The sequence below is a fragment of the Rhinolophus sinicus genome, chromosome 1 (genome assembly GCF_057876585.1).
Source record: "Rhinolophus sinicus isolate RSI-liver-muscle chromosome 1, RSI-T2T, whole genome shotgun sequence".
Taxonomy (NCBI): domain Eukaryota; kingdom Metazoa; phylum Chordata; class Mammalia; order Chiroptera; family Rhinolophidae; genus Rhinolophus; species Rhinolophus sinicus.
Window position 1 is genome coordinate 38473945 of NC_142501.1, and position 15893 is coordinate 38489837.

The 15893-nt window shown below is 33.8% G+C and overlaps 1 protein-coding gene across 4 annotated transcripts in view; it reads right to left on the reverse strand.

Annotated features, from left to right (window-relative positions):
* The window catches only part of DNAI7 (dynein axonemal intermediate chain 7), a 64460-nt gene that overhangs the window by 31470 nt on the left and 17097 nt on the right, over nucleotides 1-15893 (reverse strand). For all 4 annotated transcript variants that reach the window (XM_074325912.2, XM_019737736.3, XM_074325911.2 and 1 more), the window contains 5 exons: nucleotides 15131-15232; nucleotides 14147-14284; nucleotides 10308-10454; nucleotides 7874-7977; nucleotides 5901-6210 (listed from right to left, as the gene is read on the reverse strand). In XM_074325912.2, the coding sequence (XP_074182013.2) occupies nucleotides 5901-6210; nucleotides 7874-7977; nucleotides 10308-10454; nucleotides 14147-14284; nucleotides 15131-15232 (801 nt within the window). The remainder of the gene's footprint in view (nucleotides 1-5900; nucleotides 6211-7873; nucleotides 7978-10307; nucleotides 10455-14146; nucleotides 14285-15130; nucleotides 15233-15893) is intronic.

The window sequence follows — 15893 nt, forward strand, 5'->3', positions numbered from 1 at the left end:
TCTACACTAACAATGAACTATCAGAAGGAGAAATTAAGAAAATTGCATTTACAATTGCATCAAAACAATAAAATACCTAGGAATAAATTTAACCAAGGAGGTAAAAGATCTGCACATTGCAAACTGTAAGACATCAATAGAAACCGAAGCAGACACAAATAAATGGAAAGATATTCCATGCTCACGCATTAGAAGAATTAATATTGTTAAAATGTCCATACTACCAAAAGCATTCTACAGATTCAGTGCAATCTGTATCAAAATTCCAATGGCATTTTTTACAGAAACAGAACAAACAATCCAGAACATACAAATCAAAAAAATTTGTATGGAGCCACAAAAGACCCTGAATATCCAAAGTAATCTTGAGAAAGAACAAAACTGGAAACATCATGTTTCCTGATTTCAAACTATATTGCAAAACTATATACCGTGTTTCCCTGAAAATAAGACCGGGTCTTATAGTAATTTTTGCTCCAAAAGACACATTAGGGCTTATGTTCAGGGGATGTCATCCTGAAAAATCATGCTAGGGCTTATTTCCCGGTTAGGTCTTACTTTTGGGGAAACACGGTAGTAATTAAAACAGTATGGTATTGGCATTAAAATAAGACATATATCATTGGAACGGAATTGAGAGCCCAGAAAAAAACCCAAGCATATATTGACAAATAATTTACAACAAAGGAGACAATGATATTCAACGAAGGAAGGACAGGGAAAACTAGATAACCACATGCAAAAGAACGAAACCGGACCACTATCTTACACCATGCAGAAAAATTAACCCAAAAATTAAAGACCTGTACATGAGATCTGAAACCATAAACTTCATACTTGAGACCTGAAACCATAAACCTCCTAGATGAAAATGCAGGTGGTAAATTCCTTGATATCAGTCTTAGCCATTATTTTTTGGATTTTTACACCAAAAGCAAAGACAACAAAAGCAAAAATAAACAAGTGGGACTACATAAAACTAAAGAGCTTCTGCATATCAGAAGAAACAATCAATGAAATGAAAAGACAGCCTACCAAAGGGGAGAAAATATCTGTAAATCAAATATCTCATAAGGGGTTAATATCTAAAATATTTAATGAATTCATATAACTGAGCAGCAAAAACAAAACAACCAATCTGATTAAATAATGGGCAGAGGATCTGAATAGACATTTTTCCAAAGAAGACATACAGATGTCCAATGGGTACATGAAATGGTGCTCAAAATCACTAATCACCAGAGAATGCAAGTCAATAACACAATGACACATCACCTCACACCTGTTAGAATAGCTATTATCAAAAAACAAGAAATAACAAGTGTTGGTGAGAATGTGGAGAATACAGAACCATTGTTCACTGTTAGAGGGAATGTATCTTGGTGCAGTCACTATGAAAAACAGTGGCGTTTCCTAAAAAAAAACAACATATGCTCTATCAATATCATTTTCAGGTATTTCTTAAAAAGAAATGAAAACATTAACTCGAAAGATATATGCATCTTCATGTTGATTGTGGAATTATTTACAATAGTGAAGACATGGAAACCACCTAACAGTCCATCACGGATGAATGGATAAAGAAAATGCTGTATATATAATGGAATATTATTCAGCTATAAAAAAAAAATCTTGCCAGTTTTGTGACAGTGTGGATGAACCTTGAGGGCATATGCTAAGTGAAATAAGTCAGAGAGGAAAAGACAAATATCATATGATCTCATTTGTACATGGAAGTAAATAAGTCAATATATAAACAAGCCAATAACCAAACCCATAGATACAGAAAACAGATTGGTGGTTGTCAGAGGTGGGAGGGTTGGGTGAAATGTATAAAGGTGGCCAAATGGTACAAACCTCCAGTTATAAAATAAGTCCTGAGGATCTAATGTACAGCATGGTCACTATAGTTAATAATACTGTATTGTATATTTGAAAGTTGCTAAGAGTGATCTTAAAAGTCCTCATAACATGGAAAAAAATTGTAACTATGTGTGGTGATGGATATTAACTTGACTTATTACGATGACCACTTCACAGTAGATACAAATATCAAATCATCATGTTGTACTCCTGAAACTAATATATCACTTACATCTCAATAAAGTTTAAAAATTAAAAAGTATATAAAATCTATATAATTTTGCATGGCTACTCATATATGACTGTTGAATATTTTATAATTAATTTAACCTATGAACTATATTTGCTATAATAAAAAATACTCCAATAAACACTGTAGCACAATTCCAGACCACTGCAATAAAGTGAATCATAATCTTTTTGCTGATGGAAGGTCTTGCCTTAAATTTGTAAAAAGTGAAAGACTTATGAAGTGTAATACAGTGGAGCACAATAAAATGAGGTATGCCAGTACTTGGCGTATTATTTCATAATAAATTACGAAAGTTAAAATTACTAATAATATAATAGATACATTTATAGTGCCAGATTGCTTTTGAGCAAGACTGTACAAATTTGCACTTCTAACAACAGTATGTGAAAATGCCTGATCCCCGCCCCCATGCTCAAGCTGATAAGTTCTAATTTGATTACTTATTTGGTCGAGCATCCTTTTCATATTTTTATTGGCTAGCTGCATTTCTTTTCTCAGCTGTCTGCTGAAGTCTTTTGCCTTATTTTACATCAGGAAATTGTCTTACCAATTTGTATGAGTTCTTTATATTTTGATTATTAACCCTTTGTTTCAGGTGTTTAAATATTTTTCTCAGTTCATTGTCTTTCAACTTTGTTTATAGTGATGTATATTTGACTATACAAATTTTTGAATCAAATTAATCTCCCTTTCTTTTATGGTTTTGGTTTTGATGTACTGATAAATAACAAAGACCTTCTTAGTAAAGATAATAAAGTAACTGCCCTATGTTCTCTTCAAATACTTTTATTATTTTATGAGCTTTTATTAGTTTAAAGGTTTAAATATAAAAACTAATCTGTTATTTTATTTTAAGTCTGTAGAGGGAAGTATGAATGAACATTTATTTTATTTTATTTCAAATCTTAGACAACTCACCCAGTGCCAATTATTATATTAAACTCATCCTTTCCCTTCTCAATTTCTAGAACTCCTTTTATATACATATTAGACATCCTACTTCTTTCCACCATTTATTTTACTTTTTCCTCTCCATAAATTCCACCAAATTATCTTTGCCTGCCCCTTTCGAGATGCTGATTCTGTTTATAAATCCAGTGATTTTTTTCTTTTTGCCCCCTGCTAGCTACTCACACTTACAAAAGGTGGTTTACACGGTTCAGAATTAGTGGCAAGTGTAGGCCCAGGAGACAATTGTTTAAGTCTGCTCTCCTTTCTTATCCAGCTTAGCATGGCAAGTGGTGGTGAGTTGGGGGATTCTTCACTCAATGCAGTTACTGACTGTAGCCCCCACACCCCACCCCAGCATCATCCTTCAGCACAGGAATTAGCTTTTCCTCCTGCCTTGGTACACTTAACCGCTACAGTGGGATTCTTCTGCTTCTGAGGAAACCATACATACTTCAGCATTATTCACGTTACCTGTTTCAGAATGCCGTGTGGGATTTGGAAGGGTGATAGCACACACGTACCTGAGCAGAAACATCTGCACACATGCATGTTTGGTGTGATGAGAGGATTGGTTCCTGGAAATAGGGGTGCTAACTGAATTAATGCTATTCTCAATCTTCTCTTTTTGATCCCCTGATAACATAAAGTTCCTCCAGTCATGTAATTCCATCTACTATTCACACAATTCTTGGTGAAGCTTCCCAAGCTCTGTGGAGATGTTTCATAAAGTAACAACTATTTCCGCCATATCACTGATTGTCTGCTGATCTTTTCTCTGGGTTTCCTAGGCCACTTATTTGAGGACAGCCTCAATATTGCATAAAACATGAATTTTACCATCGAATAGAATACTTTTCCTTGGTGTACCTTTGTGGCATTATCAATACTAGCATTAGCATACCTTTAGTCACCATTATAGGTTGAAACTGTTCAATAAAACATTAAATAATAACAGCAGAACAAAGTGTAGTTAAAAGCATTTCTAAGGGCTATTCAAACCAAGGCAAGTTTATTTTGGTCCTTCAAGCTCAATGGCTCAGAGTATAAGAAATGACTCCTCACTGTAATACATGATAGACCTTGAGAAAAATATATAACTGTACTGTATAGTATTACAGTAAATTCATATATACATTTTAAAATATAAAACTATTTTCAAAATTAACAAAACTATAATAAATCATCAATGCATGAGTCTGCTTTAGCTAAGATACACGTGTATATGAAAGAATTGCATTAGCCATGCAAATTCAGTATTTCAAATTATATATTTTCTAATTATTATTTCACAATTTAAAAATAATGTAAAATTCTAGGGTAAAATGTTAAGGAGTTTTCATAAAATAAAAATTATGATCAAGGAACTTGAGGGGAGACATTATCCAGTATTTTTACCAGCTCAAGACCAAACATTTTTAGATATGCTTTTCATACAATGAGTTCGATACCCTTTATTTGTTCTTTGTTTTTATAAGTTTCAATCACAAATTCTGCCAAATTTTAAGTTAATGGGATTTCTCTTTCTTTTACTGCATAATTAAATAGTGTTAAGTCCAAGGCCCATTTACTCATTTTCTCCCCCTTAGAAATAAGTATGTCACTTCCATTCACATCTCATTAGCTAAAGCAAATCGCACAGTCACTCCTAACTACAAGGGGGCTAGGAGTGTGATCACCCCACTTACCCAGGAAAGGGAAGAGAACTGGAAATATTGTTGAACTCTAGTAAAGCCAGCATGCTACCTGAGAGGTAAACTGAATTTGTTTTTTATTTTAAAAGTATCGAATTACTCAAAGAACACTTTTTTAAAAAAATTTAAGTGACAAGTTTTTGAAGAACAAATCACTTATTTTCCACCTCCCTAAAATATCAGCTATATAGATTCCTGGGTTCTCCTCTCCTTATGCCTTTTTAATTTTTACATGGTTATAATAACTCTAAATATTATTCTTTATACTGGCCATCATGTCATACCTACTTTCTATATTGCTATAGAAACTTTATAATTTTTTATTCTGATGTAATATTTCAAATGGAATATTCAATTTACTATGTTCTTAGAATATCTAGTAATCCTTATTGTGATTCAAAATTTGTATTCAATCTAATTCTTAACCTTTCCCTGTGTTTAAAGAAGATAAACCAATATACTTCATGTCTTAAACACTTGTAGGAAACCCGCTATTTCTGGTCCTTCTGAAAATGCAAATTGTCTATGGCCAAACAAAAAGCTGCCTAGTTCTGAGAAAGTATTACTAAATTTTAAAGAGACAATTTATTCTAACATATTAAGTAGCTTAAAGATCCTGGAAATAGAAAAAAAAGCAAATTACTCAAACAATGTTTTATCTAAAGATGCCAAGTTTTAAGAGGAGTGCAATAGTTTAAGAAAATTATTTTTTACGTTATAAAATTTGTTCTTACAAAACCCAAAGCTGAGAAAGTAAGAGAGTAATGTAAGATAATCCCTCAGTTTGTAAAAATATTTACTGCAAGTTTCCATTTAATGGCAAGCTCCCTTCAGTGAATTTGAAATAGAATAAATACAGAAAAATTAAATTACTTCAAAGCTTTTCAGGAGTGTACCTAAAATAAAAATGATTAACTCCTATACTGAACGTTAGGATGTTAAAGCAACAGGTTCAACTATGAATAGGAACTCTTAATAGAAGGCAAGAAAAAATATATACATTCAAAATTAGGCCATTGACAAGAAAATGGCTTTCAGACGATTTCTAGTTGTTTAGGAAAAAAATCTTGAGAATGCCTCAAGGGAATCTAATAACACTTGTCAAATGAAGAAAAAAATGTATACACCTAAATGCGTCCTACCGTTGGAACTTCAATATCAACTTGCTCTTCATCTTTTATTTCTTCCTCATGAATTGAGTGAGACTCACTTTTTCGACGTTTATACTCTTCCTGGAACTCTTTGCTGAGTGCTGCTTCTATACTCTTGACTTCATCTTTGACTAAGTGAGTTATTGCGGAACTATGTTTTTGTAATAATGTTGGAACAGTGAGCAGTGGTGTGACGTGATCATAGTGAGTATGCAGGACTCGTAGAGCGATGTCACTTGTTGCTAATATCCTTGGAATTTCAAATCCGATTTGTGTTTCAGAGAATCTGACACTTCTGTACCTGTAAACAATTGAGTTTAACAAGAAGGATGAGGCCTGAGGAAACTTTAGGTCTGCTGTGAATTTATACCTAAGCAGCATTTCTCTCCACTTTAATTCTGCCACGGTTTTGAATCTCAACCCTTACTTGCTTTCTTTGCAGGATGTGGACCCAATTGCTAATGCTGTCCTTCTCAAAACACTCTCTTGGGAACCATGACCCAATGCTCTTCTCCATTTCTGGCAGCTCGTTCTCTGTTTTCTTTGTATGGCCTTCTTCCTAACCATCCCTTAAATGTTGCTATTACTCAGCTCTCCATCACAGGACCTCTTTTCTTCTCCTTTATTTACTCTTCTTAGATATTATTATTTCTATGGCTTCAATTATTATTTATATTTTCAGGGTTTTTCAACATGAGTTCTGTTTCTTGGGGTTGGGTAGGGGAAAAAGCAACCTGAGTAGACTTTAAGTGGTCCAAAAATGCCTTTACATATGTGTGAACATTTCAAAATGTAAAGTTCATAATAGTATAGTCTATGACTCCCAAAAAGGTAAGAACTACTGATCTATATGTTAATGACTCCCAAAAGTATATCTCTAACTCAGATTTCTCTGAATGCCTTCAGACAGTGGCACTTTCATATTTCATAGGTATTTCAAATTCGACAAGCTCATCCCTACAACTCCCCCTCACCATCACCATCAAAATAAAACAGAATTTATTCTGCCTCCACTACTTGTTATATTAATAAAAAGAACCCCTTAATTCTTTTTCTAAACCTGGGTAGTTAATATAGGGCTATTCATTTTACTCTTCTTTTAAAATTATACAGATTAATTGCCTTCACTCTTCTGTATATAACATATTTTACAATGAAAAAGATTATATTAAAGTATTGTCTCTGATTTAGATTTAAACCACAGAGTATTGTGTAGCAAATGAGATGTAGAAAATATTTTGTTCCTTCCTATCACTGAATCTCAAAAATAAAGTCCAATTTATTTCCATTGTCATCTAACTCATCTTTTCAGAGCTGAGACCAGAACTTACACCTCCTAACTTGTATTCTAATAATTTTTCCTAAAACTCACCACCATACTAACTCAATTAACTTGAAATGTTTATAATCAAGAAGCAACCAAGTGATAATGAATGTATCATTCCTCAGAAAGCTGTTACTTTGGTGAAAATATCTAGGGAAACATCACTTAAATCTCTAAAAAATAATAAACATGGAAGCTTTATTTTTTTGGAAGATACCATTTTTAACAGTTAGCAAACATTTTTCTCTAATTTCAGATTGTCCTGTAGAAAGCATCCACCACTACTACTTTTCTTTGAGGGAAGGGAGGTTAAATGGGTGAAGAAAAGGGAAGACCTGATATTTACTCAGCATATATTGGTACTAAACAATAGACTATGACCTTTACATGCATTAATATTTAATCTTCAACCTAATCCTATTAAGTAATATAATCATCATTTTACTGTTGATATACTGAAACTCAACAAGGCTAAGTTACTTGCCTAAGGTAAATGGCAGGTCTATGATTCAAACCCCATTTGGCTGACTTCTTACCATGGGTTTTCTCAACCATGCCATGCTGTTATACAACAGGCATCTGCCTGGTCATCGTGATATGACTCTAATCTCTCAACCTATAGTATCACCCATGGAAATACCTTGGATTCTTCTTGAGGTTTGCCCACACATATAGAGTAACATTTTCATCTTGAATGACTCTTTCCATATTTCCACTGTCCAGATCTGCTATAGTACTAGCTTCCTGTAAGAAAACATAATAAAAGATTAGGGGCCTCATAAATTACACAACTTGGAGAAATTATTTCATCACTTCGATGTTAGACTTCCTCCATTACTTAACAGAGTTATTTGGGTAAAAATAAGGTTCAATCAAAATGACAAAGAATTGCTTTAAAAATTCTCAAAATGACACAAATATATTTACTTAATTAAATGTGCTTCCCTTTTTCCACTCTGTTTCTCTTAAGATGTCTAAGGATTAAAGTTGCTCCTATATGCCTAGGTAGCAGGTGTAGATTACTACTATGTTACGCTTTACAATTTTAACATTATCATGACTTTTTATTTTAACTATATACATGCTTCTTCATATGTACCTTATCAAAATATAGATTGTGCTATTGCAAAAGTTAGCCTATTTCTGAATATATCGAGGTTAGAAACAAAATATCCAGTTTATGAAATCCAGATGAGTCATGTGTTTTATGTGTCAAACATTTGATATTCTACATTAAACATACAATTTAAGGATAGTCTTAAGAATTTTTAAATAAAGACTAACATAGTTTGTCGCGCCTATTGTTCAAGAAATTAGCTCTCTTAAAGGGCTTAAATAAGTCAATATGTATTTGGCTACAATGTAAAAACTTAAAAGTATTGGGTATTGAATTTATTGCTATTTTTTTAAAGTGATTCCCCCCACTTTTTTTTCTGTGAAATTAACTTTTTAAAGTTGCCTTGTAGAATTGTTCTACATTGTGGATTTATCTGATTGTCTCCTCTTGGTATTGTTTAATTTGCTCCTTTATCCCCTTATCTTTTCTTTATTGGAAGTTAGGTCTAGGTGGGTTTAATTAGATGAGTTAAATCCTTTTTAGCAAGAAGGTGTCATAGGTTTTGTTGTGTTCTTCATATCACATCCTATCAGGAGGCGTATTTTGTCCCACCACTAACTATGTGGGTTTGATCAGTTGATTGAGGTAGTGACTTCCCACATCTCCCTATTACAAAGTACATTTTTCCCAATCAGTAAGTAATCTGTGGTCTAATATTTTGGCACTATGAAAATAATGTGTTCCTCAACAACTCAATTTTTCCCCTAATTATTTAGGTAGCCATTGGTGATTCTTATCAATTATTACATTAAGGATTAAAAAAATGATGATTCTTCTAACTGGCCATTCCTTCTACATTTATCAGATAGCGTTCTTTCTCCCTCACCCACCACCCTACTTTCCTCCTTCCTTTTTGGAGTATCACAATAGACTCATGGATTTGTATTTATTCCATGTGTTTTAATAAATTGTAGTCATTATTCTTTCTGATATACATATTGACCCAAATTTGACTAGTGGGAGACTTTCTAAGCTAGTCCTGTCCTTTTGGATATGATTCCATTAGACTTTGAGCATTTGTTTGCTTTCTAGCACAAAATAACTCAACCTTATCTTTCACTTTCCCTGCCTCAGACCTGAAATCAGCCATTTACCCCATTTAAAGGAGTTAGACCTGACTCCATTTTATGGAAGAAAAAGAAATACAGTTCATACTGATATTTCCATTCCAAATATAACATTACAGTATTTTTTTCTTTCATATGCTGTATGTTTTTTTCTCTTAAAATAAAAATCTTGATTATTGTAATACATTTCATGACTTGCTTTTTCTTACAATATAAATAAAGTAGTTGCAAAATTATAATATGAATATTTCTGTTAACAATAAATTTAGTGAAGTTTAAGCCTTCTTTGAAGTTCTTTTTGTAATTAGAACATATTCTACCAAGGTTATACCAAGGCTAGGACTGTGTTCTAAAATAAAAGAAACCAAGAGACAAAACAGCCAGAAGCAATGTGTGATCTTAGTTTTCTGATAAAATAAATAAATAAATAAAAAGAGCTATAGAAGATATTCATGGTATATTAGGGAAAATTTTTTATGGATTTTTAAATTAATTTCCTTAGGTATAATAATGGTTACCTGGATATTATCATTAGTGCTAAGATATTTCGGAAAAATAGAGTGACTACCAATAATTGTAATCTTCTATCAACTTATTTATCTAGAGTGAATATCTAATATATAATGTTTTGTGAATTTATTTTTATAGTGATCCTAGTAAACATTAACCAGTATAATAAAAACATAAAAACTTTAGATATACTGATGTTTTATTTCTTTAAACATAAAATATTTACAATTGTTAAATATGGATAAATATATGTGCCTTAAATTATTCCACTGACTTTTCCATAATCATTTAATTTTATAAAAAATACTAGATTTTTTTATTATAAAATTTTAACACTTATAGAAGTTAATGATAACATATAAGCAAAAGATTATACTTACTCTGAGTAGTATTTCAGTGGCCATGTTAAACTTAAAATGGAGGAGCTCCTGCAGTTCCAGGATTGATCCATGGTACTGTATTATATTTTTATCTTGCAAATCATATGATGGCATTTCCAATAAAATTAATTTCAATTTCTCAATTAACTATAAAGCAAAAGTATAAAGTAAAAATGTACTATCAAAGTAAATGAAATCTGACAAATAGTGAAAAGGGAGATATTCTAACACTTGAATTGAGGAACACATATTATTGTCAGTAAAACACAGACCGAACACAGGAAAGTATTTTTACATTATTTCAGAACATGGAAAAAATAAAAGATTTCCTCCCAAAACTCCATTATAAGAATTCTTAACCATGTGTGGCAGAGCTTTCATTAATGAGTTGATAGATAAGGTACAGCTTGTCATTACCTAAGACTCCTCATAATGAGGAGGAGAAGAAAATTACTCCTGTTTACTGAATGCTTACTAGGTGCCAGGAACTTTTCTAAATGCTTCAGATGTCGTAATTCATTCAATCCTCACCATAACTCTACGAGGCAGATACTGTTAGTGTGCTTGTTTTCTAGATGGGGAAATGAGAATGTCACTTCCACTTGTGAGGAGCTTGGAAGACGCCACTCTGTCCTAACCAGTAAAAAACAGAACACATTGAAAAATCAACAACTCTTCTTTGATCCATAAAGGAGGGGAGGATACAGGGCAGATCTCTGTCCCCCAAGACAGGAGAGAACTACAGGTGAATACAGGAAATCTGGCTTACCAGAGCAGAAACCACCTCAGGAAGCAGTGCCTGGTCGGAAAACCTGAACTGTAAAGGACAAATTGCTGGAGGCTCAGTGTGGACAGCTCTGAGAGTGAAAAAGTCCGGGGGGACAGTCATGGGAGCAGGAGGGCCCAATATTGTGAGATTTACCTCTAGGAGCTCGACCAGATTCCCACAAAAAAAGGAGCGGGGGAATCCCCTCACACCTCCTGCAGTGGGAGGGGGCAAGGAACCACTCTGAAACAGGCCAGAGCATCCTGCTTTTACCAAGGCCTGATCTCTGGAAACTAATTAACCAGAGACTAACACAGTGGAGTTTTATCAGAGCCTAACTCACTGTGGGGAAAGAAATACCCGACTCCAGCTGGCTCTAGCCACCAACTCCCACCTAAGAGGGGATAAGAACATTTACAAACACATGTGAAGTTCATCCGAGGGCACAGGTTTACTAAAACACCGAGACTTAATCACAGGACTTTAGAACCCTTTAGTGACATAGTGACATCACCATATCACTAAAGGCCTATTTATAGGAGTTTCTTTCGCCCAGTACGTCATGTCTGCTTATCAAGAAAAAATTATAAGACATGCCAAAAGGCAAAAAAACAAACAAACACACAATTTGAAGAGACAGAGAAAGAAACAGAAGTATTTGAAATAGTAATGACTAAAAATTTTCCCAAATTAATGTCAGATACAAACCACAGATCCACAAAGCTCAGACAATATCAAACAGGATAAATGTCCCCTAAAAACTACCCTGAGGCATATCATTTTCAAACTACAGGGAATCAAAGATACAGAAAAAAAAAATCCTGACAGAATTCAGAGGGCAAAAACACCCTACTTTAAAAGAACAAAGTTAAGAATTAGATCCACCTCAGAAACCATGCAAGCAAGAAGAGAGTGGAGAGATATTTAAAGTGTTGGGAGAAACTGAGATGCAGCATGATTGAGGAACAACCAGTAAGTGGGCAGAATTTAGTTTTGAATACTGACACAGATAATATAGAAAATTTCTGAATTGAGAAAGACAGTCTAGCATCATAGGATAGGATAGTATGGACTCAAGCCAGAGGCTGGGCTTCAATCCTGAGCAAGGTATTCAATGTCTCTGTGCCTCGACTTCTTCATTTATAAAATGGGAATAATGGTGCCGACCTCATAGAGTTATTATGAAAATTCAGCAAGTTACTATTTCGAAAGCCCAGCATAGTAAGCATTATCTTAAAGTCTGTCAAATATATAAATTTGATATTTGGAACTTGATTTTTACCATGGGATCACTGCTATCCAGTTCTTTCTGTTCTTACGGCTTCCTGATTTAGTTCACCATTGCTATGTTTCCTCTCCTCTTCTGTCTCCTGTTATGTTTCGTCTTCCTCACTATTCATTTCCAGTAATTCTGTACCCCACATTCATAACAGGAAGCTACCACTTGCATCTCATCACTGGTGAACCCCGAGCTGCTTCCCGCTGCTACCCTGCTAATTGCCAAGCACCAGATTCCTGGCCCAGCATCAGGCCATGACAGTCTTCTTGGCAGAGAGATGTTTGTTCAATGGCAAGAACCCTGCACGATAAATCCACTGGGGTCCAAATACCTCACAATGTATGGGAGGCTCTTTGGAGCCTTTGGAAAGTCAGAGGAAGGTCAATCTAAGGTCTCATAGGGGACTTAGTGTAAGCAAGTCGCAATCTACATTTCTTCATATGTGAAATGAATGTCACAAGCTTGTTGTCCAGATTAAATTAGGCAATGCATGTCATGTGCTCTGCTGAGTCTGGAGTTAGGCCATCTAATAGCAACATGAAAGAGAAGTAAACCGCAGTGACAAGAAACACAAAAATATGGTGAGGAATTAGAACAAAAAGCATAAAGGATGCTAGGACCAAAAGGAGTGAATTCCTTTCAGTTTGTAATATTATGTAGGTGTGGTCTAAGTGTGGATTTCTTTCTATTTATCCTAACTTGGGATTTGTTGTATTCCTGGAAGCTGAAGGTTCGTGTCTTTCCTCAGTTTTGAAAATTGTCAGTCATTATCTCTGAATGCTGTCTCTTCCTCATTCTTCTGTAGCTCCTTCCAGTACTCCTTTGCAATAAATTTGTAGTGCTTCTTACTCAATCATACATATACATTAACTGCTCTTTCATATTTTCCATCTCTTTATCTTTGTGCTGTATTCTGATAAACTTGTTCAGTCTAACTTCTGACCCACTTCTGATTAAGAATTCTCAAGAGACATTTTTGTTTTCCCTTCACTAAGTTAAAGGTGAGCCAAACAAGTTCCTATCATCTCGCTCTGCAGAGCACCTTTTTCCCCTATTATGCACAATAGCTTTTTTAGGCTCCCAGCCTTACAGGAGGAGGTCTCTAATGCATTTGTCTCCTTGCATGTGCCATAGGCTTTGTCTTCTGATGGCCCTTTAAACCAATGCTACGCCACCAGGGGTTAACAGGTACTTTCTGGGAAACCACTGCCTTCTACACTTGCCCACTTTTCTGAATTGTTTTATGGCCTCCATGATTTTCTCTTACTTTCTTTTCAACTAGGCAATGGACTTATATGTCACTTAAACTTTTTTTCTTTCATTTTTAAGTGCCTTGTAAAGTGGTAACTCCTCAGGGTAGCCTATCCATTCTATTTACAGTAATAGAATGTAGGATATTCTTATTCATCTTTGCACTTCCAGCGCCTAAAAGAGCAGGTGCCTGGCGCATAGTTAACATTGAAAAACATGTGTACTGAATCACTGAATAGTGAATAATGCCAGTTGAGGATAAAATTATGCACTTCCCCCAAGTTATCTACATAAATGGATGCAACTTAACTTTTTTTTTTTGCTTAAATTAAGACACACATTCATGTTTGTTGACCTTATCTAAGGTGTTAAGAAGTTTTTAGGAGTTGGAAAAAAAAAAAAAGATTAGCAAATATTTTTCTCCATAGCCAAGGAAGCAGTAATGTTATTAATTGGAAAATATCATATTTATTTATTTCTATTTTTAGAATCAATTTGTAATTTAAATAGTTTAAAATTATGTAATAATACTTAAGTACTTACATGTAGAACTAGTTTACTCTTGGCAATCACTTCCTCAAAAGTCTCATTTGTTTCCTCTTTCCACAAGCTAATGAAAGTATTAATTTCTTGGGATACTGAAGGATCAGGACTCCCATCACATTCAATGTAGTGTTTCCACTGTGGAATAAAAGTGTTTGAAGGTTCACACTAATGAAAATTCAACCAAAGATTAAGTTACTTCTTTTTTAAGTACAAGTTCTCATAATCTAGTTTTCCCAATTTAGGCAAAAAACATATTATGACTTTAACTAAGTTACTTGAGTTATCTCTAAAATAACCAAATTCCTCTTCATCAAAATAATTTATAAGCCTCAATAATTCAAAATACTAATTCTATTTATGGTTTTATTTTAATTTTTAAAACAGCATTTATGAGTTGGTTTTATTTTGCTTTCCTCTGTAATCATATAGCTCCTATATTTACGAAAGCCAACACCTGGGCTAATTTCTACTTCTCAAATTATTACTAAGCATTAATCACCATTGGCATTTTAGTATGAGCCCCTCCATTCATTTTTTTAGCGCATGCAAATTCTACATTTGTAATCATATTGTACTCACAAGCTTTTGGTTTAAAAGTATACCATGATCATCTTTTGCCATGTTATTACAGTTTTTCCTTTTTTTTCCTGATAATCACCTATATTGTTTCTAAAGTAATGATGTTTTGAGCAACACTATATTGCCTTAAACTCAAAGTTTTTATATTTTAATTTAGGATAATTTCCTCAATATAGATTCCAAAAATCAAATCAGAGTCATAGGATATAAACATTTCCAGGATCTAATTATTGACAAATAGTTTTCTACAAAGCCGTAAGGATTTACTTTGCTACAAGCAATTTGTCAGATTAAAGATTTTTTATAGACAAATTTAAAGTTTCGTGTGACTAAAAAGGATATTGGACTATAACTCCCTCTTGTGGTTCAAAGTATTAACTCAAAAAAAAAAATCAGTCTTACCTGAGAAAGCAATCTAATATGTTGTTTCCGTTTCTCTGCTTCAGGAAAACACCCCTCTAATAAATAAAGTTCTTCAAGTTCTTCTTTTCTCCTCTCTAGATCCTGTTGCACAGGGATACATTGATTTATTCTATAATTCAGCTTCGTGTTTTACAAGTAACATCGAAAATTTACTTGCCAAAGTAGTTGGTTTCAGAATAAATACTAAAAGTAAGTTGAATGTAACAGATATTTCCAAAAGGTTTCATCTCAGTGGTGTGCAGACTCCTGGTGGATCCTCAGGGCTATTTTGGGATCTGTGAGGTCAAATCTATTTTCATAATAATACAGACATTATTTGCCTTTTTCACAGTGTACACATTTGCACCGCTGGTGCAAGATGGTGTAAAACTCCTGGCGACTTAGTGTAAATCAAGGCACAAACTGTATTAGTGGTCATATTCTCCAGGGGCAAGGGATAATAAAGAGCCAGTTTCACATAAGAAGGAACCTGATGAAGAAGTGAAAATTATTAATTTTATTAAATGTTAGCCTTTAAGTATATGTCTGTTTAATATTCTGTGTGATAAAATGGGAGTTATAAATAAAGCACGCCTGCTGCATATCAAAGGACAATACTGTCTTCAGAAATAAATACTCGTGCAATTATTGAGTATTTTGGCACATATTCTCTCAAAAATGAATGAATTGAGCATGTCGCTTCCAGGAAACAATTTAAAGTGTTTTGCCAATGATAAAATTGAAGCTTTTCAAATAAAATTTC